We start from the raw sequence: 9,431 nt of genomic DNA, 5'->3' as shown, positions 1-9,431 counted from the left end.
GCATTTCATACAAACCACAAAAAATACATATTAGTATAAAAGTTGAGTTTGGGTCAAGTACACAGTATAGTACTATTATAGTTTACAGTACACTATACAGTAAGTATAAAGTATACAATCTGATTGCAAAGTGGCATTCTAAGGGATCGCTTTGTTTTAAGGGACTGTTAATTTTTTTTCTTCATTTTAAGCGATCGTTTTGTTCTGAGGGATCGTTTCATAACTTGTTTTCTCAACCTCGTCGCTCCGAAAGGCTTCATTTTTCCATCAAAGTGACATCATAATGTTTAGGATGAAGGATATACAAAATGATGGATTATCATCACAGCTCTCCTAGAGTGTTTTATTATACACAAACTGAGGCTGAAACTGTACAATATTAATCATACAATCGTCAAGTGGTGAAGGCACGATTAGAAAGGTGACAACTAATAAGATTAAACATAAGATACATTCATCTGTGTGCTATAAACAAAACATAACATACTTTATCAGTGCTTGAAGGACTACATAGAAATAATATCAAACAAAGTTAATTCAGTGCCAGAAATATCAAACAAAGGGAGATAATTATGGACGGTGCCTTACAGTGTAGTTCTGTAATGATGAGGTCACTAAAGCACCCTGCTTCTCAAAGGTGTGGTCCAGGGACCCTTCAGGGGGTTCTAAATGGACCCTTACAGCTCCGGCAGCAGGGTACACATGGAACCAAATGGACCCTTACAGCTCTGACAGTGTACACATGGAACCAAATGGACCCTTACAGCTCTGACAGGGTACACATGGAACCAAATGGACCCTTACAGCTCTGATAGGGTACACATGGAACCAAATGGACCCTTACAGCTCTGACAGGGTTCACATGGAACCAAATGGACCCTTCCAGCTCTGACAGCAGGGTACACATGGAACCAAATGGACCCGTTAAAGGAGACCTAGATATGATATTTAAAAGTCAGAGAACTTCTAGCACTTCTATGACTTCCGTGTGTAACATTTAAGTCAAACTTTATTTTTCAATGAAACAAAAGTTATTTGTATAAATTAGTTATTAATTATTAGTATTTTTGATATAATCGTTCGCTGGTATTACATTTTTTACATGATAACCATTCCACATATTAAATATGTTTATTCTCTAAACACTCTCTCCGTAAAATGTACCAGAAATGTATTCATGTATTTTACAGTTAATAAATACATGTTGTTGTTGTTGCTTTATACAAACTGTCCTGTGGGGGCGCTATAGGGCCGACCCTGCAGCATTCCTTCCATAAAGACTAAACTCTGTCACGACACACTGAAACACTGAAACGATACAGCATGACTTCAACACTGAAACGAAACAGCATGATTTCAACACTGAAACGATACAGCATGATTTCAACACTGAAACGAAACAGCATGATTTCAACACTGAAACGATACAGCATGATTTCAACACTGAAACGATACAGCATGACTTCAACACTGAAACGATACAGCATGATTTCTACACTGAAACGATACAGCATGACTTCAACACTGAAACGATACAGCATGACTTCAACACTGAAACGATACAGCATGACTTCAACACTGAAACGATACAGCATGATGTCAACACTGAAACGATACAGCATGACTTCAACACTGAAACGATACAGCATGACTTCAACACACTGAAACGATACAGCATGATGTCAACACTGAAACGATACAGCATGACTTCAACACACTGAAACGATACAGCATGACTTCAACACTGAAACGATACAGCATGAATTCAACACACTGAAACGATACAGCATGACTTCAACCCTGAAACGATACAGCATGACTTCAACACTGAAACGATACAGCATGACTTCACGTGTCAGCGTTAGTAATAACAAAAAGCTGTCCTTACAGGTGTCATTAACGTGGTAGATCTACCTCCTTCATTAACGAGCGTCAACACACCTGCCTTCAAAAACCTCCTCAGCCTCAAACGGCAAAACTTCTGCTCCGTCGCACGCCGCCGTCGCGTACCGGAAATCAACCATAAATAACCAACCTACATGTTTTGTACGTCGGCTATATCCGTAAAAAGCTTCGTACAATAACCCAAAAATAAAAACGTAACCTCCAGAGCACATGGAATTATTAATAATTAGGTTGACAAAATGCGGGCCTAGTGTAAGTCATGAGAATATATATATATATATATATATATATATATATATATATATATACATATTACAAAACAACTTCTCACAGGTTTTTATATCAGCTTTTAGAAACGCTTGGAGAAAAAAAAATATATATAGGGTGAACTCTACAGGATATAGCTTTTTGTCAAGGAAATAATCTCTCCATTTAAATACAACAAATAAAATAAAAAGAAACAAAAATATAAAAAGGAACAGAACTTTTCAGGTTATTGCATATTATTATTAAGTATTCCTGCCGTGGTAAAAAAAAAAGACATTAAATACTGTTATTCCAAAACCATCTGTCAGTCACAGCATCCAAACCCCAACACTCTTGGTTCTTCTCCGCACTCCGTTCCAGTGTAACTCGAGGCACTCCGTTCCAGGCTCCTCGAGGTCGCCCGGAGCGTTGGAGTGTTGCCATACAGCGTTTCCAGAGGCGAACGGTCGACCATTCACAGCTGGAAATGTCGTCTTTTAGTCTTTGTTACGTCATAACTAATTTGCCGTCTCTTCACAAATGATGCTGAACGAACTTGAGAGCGTTTCGATTCCTTAAAGCATACATGGGCAACCGGCAGCCCGGGGGCCTCATGCAGCCACTTAATGCGGCCCGTAGGTTAATATCGGAATGCTGGTATATTATTGATTTCAGCTGTTACAATTCCAAACATGCAAACATGACCCGCTTTAATTTAGTCTATATTAGTAGCTTAATGACTACTGTCATTGTCATGTACTGTCATTGTATTCGTATTTAAGTTCATAAAGTTAACATAGGAACATATAAATTAATTTGAAATTAAATACAATTTTTACTTTTCAGGATTCCAATTAAAGAAATTGCTAAAAAATAATTCAGTAGCAAAAACAGCAGATCTACAAGCTCAAAACATGTCGCACTGTGACGCGTTTTGAGCTTGTAGATCGTAATTTTTGGGGGTATTTCTGACTGTATATGCGTTGTTGCCATCTGGAGTGCGTTTGAAAATATAGTGCTGGCCCTTCTCCATCATCATAGTTGCCCACCCCCGTCTTAAAAAGATCGATCCCTTCATCCTCATCTCCCTTTGGCGGAGAGGGCACACCACACCTCCCTTTGGCGGAGAGGGCACACCACACCTCCCTTTGGCGGATAGGGCACACCACACCTCCCTTTGGCGGAGAGGGCACACCACACCTCCCTTTGGGGGAGAGGGCACACCACACCTCCCTTTGGGGGAGAGGGCACACCACACCTCCCTTTGGCGGAGAGGGCACACCACACCTCCCTTTGGGGGAGAGGGCAGAAGGCACAAGTGGAGGACGCAAGGAAAATGTAACATTGAGTATTGGGACTGGTCCTTTAGTGTGTGACCTGTATTCTATCTTATTACCCGGCTTGTTTGAATGCTTGATTCTGATTGGTCAGTTGCTGAAATCAGCGGTCTGTTATTTCTGGATAACAGACCGCTCCGCTCTATAACAGACCACTGCCTAATCAAAGACTCAGAGCACCTGCTGCAGTCAAGCTGCACTGCGTGAATCTTGTGCTGTATCCAACATGTCAGCCATGTAAACAACCACACAGCGACATTTAGAACTCAATGTTGGTCTCAAGAATGTTTTTAAAAATATTTTAAGCGAGAAATAGACGACGTAGTATCAGAAAATGGATTCTATCTAATCAGCACTTCCTTGTTTTCCAATGCGACCGTGTCGCGCTAGGGGGACGCCCAGCGCAACACTTGTGGAACACTTCCAGCCAAACCTGATTCAGAGTGGAGCATGGAAAGCAGCAAATCTACTATCTGGAAATGCGGCGCGGATCGATGCGTTTTGAGCTTGTAGATCTGCTGCTTTTATGACAGTTTTGGTTTGCGATCGACAGAGAGCAGTTACAGTACATACAGTACGGTCTCCTGTCCGCTACAGGGACCAGACTCACTGTTATCGTTTATCGTGATAAAAAAACACTATTATCCTATCGTGGCGATTTCATTTATCGTAAAATTATCCGCTCTCATTTACTGGGATCAATTCACCTTTTATTTGTCGAGCTGCATATCCAGTACCATTTAAACCCTCTATTGGTAAAACATATGGTACCATTTAAACCCTCTATTGGTAAAACATATGGTACCATTTAAACGCTCTATTGGTAAAACATATGGTACCATTTAAACCCTCTATAATTGGTAAAACGGACCTGGAAATAACATACTTGATACAGTCTTGTTTTTCCAGTCTCTACCAAATCTCTTTGCCAAAAAAATTGCCGATCTACAAGCTCACGGTGCGTTGTGAGCTTTTAGATGTGCTCGTTTTTTTTTTTTTTTTTGTGGCAAATGATCCGCCCCAGGATAATGGATGTTGGGGATATTTTGATTATCGTGATATTATCGTAAATTTTTGGGGGTCACAATAATCGTCCCATCCCTGATCCGCTAAGCAGCAGACTTTCAGGAATGTTCAGGCACTGTTGGAGGCCAGCCGTGGAGGGGTCCTCAGGGGGGTCCCCAGTAGGGGGTCCCCAGTCAGGCAGGCTGCTGGGGGTTGATGTTCATGTGTGGGGGATGACCCAGAAGACCGATGCGTTGCTTCTGTTTCCTCTGCTCGGTCATCTGAAAAACACAGTTATATTATGATATCTGATATATCTATATGTATATGCATATGATATCTGAACACTATTATATTATATTATATTATATTATATTATATTATATTATATTAACCTATAAAAACACACTTATAATATATATCTATATGTATATGCATATGATATCTGAACACTATTATATTATATTATATTATATTATATTATATTAACTAATAAAAACACACTTAAAATGATATCTGACAACCAAACTATGTCTATTATATTAACCTAGAACTGCCAGTAAGACTCCCTAATCGGGAGATAAGCACAAACTTTAGAAGGCAGTCGTAGCCAATCAGGAGGGAATATGGGAAATGGGACAGATCCATGTTGATGACATGACTTTAGAGATACTGTGTAGGCTACCGCTTTGCGTGATTTTAGGCCAAAATTTGTAGGAGCAGTGTCCAAAAAATGTGTTTTGCAAAAATCTGCCTGATGGTGGCGCTAGAAGAGGGCCATGTGAGAAGCTGGAGGTTGTAAGTTGCCTTCCAAGGAGTGCGTGTGCAAAGTTTGGCATGGATATAGGGGCAACGGTGGCAGAGTTAAGAGCAACCTCATGGTGGCGCTAGAAGAGGCCCATGTGCAGGTAGATGTGAAGATTTTATGTGGCATGTATGGCTATGTGTTGAGGGAATGTGCGCGGCTAATTGCAAAGAAAAGGCATGTGGTGTTCATGATTTGTGTGTGAAAACAGAGCGATCCAGCAAACTTTAGAAGGCAATCGTAGCCTATCATTAGGGAATATGGAACACCCACATGAAATCTTTTGTAGCATGTTCTCCCAAATCTTTAGATAATAAAGTAGGCCTATATAAAGTATATAAACTGTAGGAGTCTCAGAAGTAATGTTGGAGTGGCCGCAGATTGTTATGCCCATATGAGTGCCTGTTGGGTAGATCTTTGTGCCCATATATGGTGTTCCATGCGAGCCCACACTGTTTCGTAGGAACAGTATTTCTAGTAATAACCTGTTCTTTCAGTTCAGTCAGCTGACAGGTTGGTTAACTATAATACTAATACTAACCTGTTCTTTCAGCTCAGTCAGTTGTCCAGACAGGTTTATAATACTAATACTACTACTAATAATAATAACAACATTAATAATACTAACCTGTTCTTTCAGTTCGGTCAGCTGTCCAGACAGGTTGTTCACCAGTCTCATTGCAAACTCCAGTTTCTCCTGCAGGTTCCTGATCTCGTTCTGCTCTCCCTCCCCGTCGCTGCTCACCAGAGACATGGCGCGCATGCGCGGGAACCAGTCCAGGTTGTGCTCCTGTGTGATTGGACAGGAAAACACCTTCATTCATAACCAAGGTAAATAGGAGGTAAAGACATCCACACCCCTTTCGCTATCTCGCAATTCCAACCGGCAGATTCGTCGCACCATGGGTTCCAAACTGCAGCCGGTAGTTCGGTGGAAGACTGTGGAGCAGCCTCCCAGCAGCTCATGAAGTTCATGAACAAACACTATTTATGAAAAAGTGAGACATTTATAACATACTCAGCTCAGGAAAATAGAAGAAGGCATGTCACACATTGTGTGGATTTTCGATGTGTGCACTGTCATTCTATAGCAGTATCTAAAGAGCAAAAAGTATGTTTCTAAACGTGCTAAGTATCGCAAGACTATCCACCGTTTCCTGTCTGGGAACCAAATCTTGTGATACTTCGGAGACAGAAACTATTATTATTTACTGTTATTATTATTATTTCATTATGTACTATGTACATCGAAAAGCAAGTGATTGTGAAAATACCTTTGATATGTCTTCTTTTATATTCCTGAACAGATTATATGACAAAGGTCTCAGTCGTTCATAAATAGTTTTTGTTCCAGGTTTGTTCATGAGCTGATCAAGCCGGCTCCATTCACTGACGCGACCGCGGTTTTCCCAACGACTCTGAGCGCAACGGTGGGGACGCGGGAGTGTGGGAAGCCTATTGCCCATCAGCCCCCACCGTTGTGCTCAGGGTCATTGGGAAAACTGCGGTCGCTTCACTGACATGTATTTTATCGCACTTCCGGTGCAAGTTCTGGCACCCATGGTGAGCTTCATAGCCAGACATGGCGCATGCCAAGTGGTCACGTGATTCCATTCCTTCCTTATCTTCCTTGTTCATAACCAGGAACCAGTCCAGGTTGTGCTCCTAAGACTCCAGTGGACGTCTTAGGTGCCCTCCTGACTAGGCGCGGTCTCCACCTCCTAGCAATTAATTTTCAATGAGAGGCGGGCGGCTTTTTCGGTAAGATAAGAGCTTTATTTATCTTTACTTTCTTTTTATTAGAGAGACAATTCTCCCACTTCCAACCCCTACTCCCAGCCAACAGGAAACAACAAGTCCATAACAGACACAACTAATGAGTATCTATTTGATCCTGGGTGACGATTCATCTGTCCAAAAAAAGCTAAATATGTTATAGCAATGAGATATCGATATTTCTTGTCCATCCGGATCTCTGGCATTCTATAAATTAGCCAGCCTGCTCGCTCCGCACAGCAGACCAATAGGAAGCCGCGGTTGTGTTTCAGCCACTTTCGGAGAGACAAAACAAATGGCGGAACGGAGCGAACAGGCTGGCACCGACACATGGATGAATCAAATTCTGTCTACAGTTTTGTGAATTGTTTGATTCATTGTAAATTAATCAAATTCCAGAAATGTTTCATTTTTTCACACATTATGTAGAAATGTTCCTTTATTGAATTTGTCCTGCCATCAACCATGTGATGTTTGGATGTAAAACACTCAGCTATAGGAGAACAAAGAGCTGTGACACACACACACACACACACACACACACACACACACACACACACACACACACACACACACACACACACACACACACACACACACACACACACACACACACAGAATTAAACACACATGCACGATCTAGAATGAGCTGTTGTGACCTCATAACCAGCCTCCGTGCATTCCATGTAATTCTGCTTATCACACCTTGATCTCTGTGTGTGTGTGTGTGTGTGTGTGTGTGTGTGTGTGTGTGTGTGTGTGTGTGTGGGGGGGGGGGGGGGGGGGGGGGGGGGGCAGTGGCTCATGGGAATTCCTTGTTCAACATCCTGTCCAACAGGGAGGGGCAGATGCTCCTGTCAACAACAGGGGTCTTCAACGTTTTCAGGCCAAGGACCCCTTAGTCGAGAGAGAGAGATGAAGCAGGGACCCCCACAACCTTTTTGTACATTCCATATCCATATAGTTTCATCGTTTGACAGCACAATCATCAGTGTATTTTGGAAGTTTTCAGATATTTAACCACTTGAACCGTCAATACTTAATAAGCTTGAACTTTCACTCTGTACTTAGTAATGCTCTTTTTCCCCTCTACACCAAACCTCTTTGCCGAAAATAGCCGATCTACAAGCTCACAACGCCTCGCAGCTTTTTTATGCAAATCTCGGCCCAAAATCGTCAAACTCGTCATTGGCAGAGTGGACACATAAATATAACTCGTCAAACTAGTCAAAGAGTTAAAGAGGTGGTGCAATGATTTCCCCCCCCTCTAAAACATGATTATCAGGTATTATGATTATACTAGGAGGAAGATTTTTTCCAAAAAAGTATACAGAAAGAGTTAAAATTGGGTTTTCATGTGGCCACACCCCCAGTTCATTAAAGGAGAGTTTCTGGGTAAAATAGACCCCCATACCTTTTTAAATGTCTTCTCCCAAGCTTGCGAGATGGTCCAGACACCCCATAGTCCAAAAGAAGCATTATATTCCATTTTTGATTTCAGCTTCTACTCGACCATGGCTCCATAATGGCCCGCTTTCAGTCAATGTCTAATCCGGTTATTTCGCTCGCTTCAAAGTCCATTTTTTCGCTCCGTATCAGTTCCCCGTACAGTATATAGTTCATCCAAGCATTAGCTTCTCCAGGGCGCAGCCATTGTTGTTGTTAAAAAGCTACTCTTTTCGAGTCTCGTTCAGCTTGAAATCCCGCCGTCTCTCGCGGGACAACAGCTTTCTACAGGTTCTGCTGCTGCTGCTCTACTCTCAGTCTTGTCCCGCGAGAGACGGCGGGAGTTCAAGCTGAACGAGACTCGAAAAGAGTAGCTTTTTAACAACAACAATGGCTGCGCCCTGGAGAAGCTAATGCTTGGATTATTGGGGTGTCTGGACCATCTCGCAAGCTTGGGAGAAGACATTTAAAAAGGTATGGGGGTCTATTTTACCCAGAAACTCTCCTTTAAGTATGCATGGATGTCATGGTGGGTGGTGACCCAGCTGAAGTTAGCCACACCCCACAGTGTTGGGTGAATGGTAATTAGGGAAGGAGTTGATACTGTGACATACTTAGTATGTGTGTTTTTTAACTGACACTTTTGACCACAAGGTGGCAGCCTCCAAGAGAAAACAAACAAATACCAAGAGAATACATAATTGCTTATAAAAAACACACCAGGGGGTCTAATGAAGTACTTTCAACCTCCTAGACACATGAAAAACAGAAAAAGTACAAAATGATGGCACCAACTCTTTAACTCATTTACTGCCTATGACAAGTATGACGAGTTATATACGTTTGTCCGTTGTGCCTATGCCGAGTATGACAAGCTGTCAATATGCTATAATCGCTATAAAACAATTAAA

The 9,431-nt window shown here is 41.7% G+C and overlaps 1 protein-coding gene across 2 annotated transcripts in view; it reads right to left on the bottom strand.

The window, feature by feature from the left end:
* Positions 1-6: 6 nt before the first annotated feature.
* Positions 7-9,431, bottom strand: part of LOC308287451 (inositol 1,4,5-trisphosphate-gated calcium channel ITPR1-like) — a 190,134-nt gene continuing 180,709 nt past the window's right edge. For both annotated transcript variants that reach the window (XM_080728624.1, XM_080728623.1), the window contains 2 exons: positions 5,927-6,088; positions 7-4,774 (listed from right to left, as the gene is read on the bottom strand). In XM_080728624.1, the coding sequence (XP_080584750.1) occupies positions 4,688-4,774; positions 5,927-6,088 (249 nt within the window). In that variant the 3' untranslated portion in view covers positions 7-4,687. The remainder of the gene's footprint in view (positions 4,775-5,926; positions 6,089-9,431) is intronic.

Source organism: Nannobrachium achirus (assembly GCF_963921795.1).
Source record: "Nannobrachium achirus genome assembly, chromosome: 6".
Taxonomy (NCBI): Eukaryota; Metazoa; Chordata; class Actinopteri; order Myctophiformes; family Myctophidae; genus Nannobrachium; species Nannobrachium achirus.
This window is presented reverse-complemented; position numbering and strand designations above follow the sequence as displayed.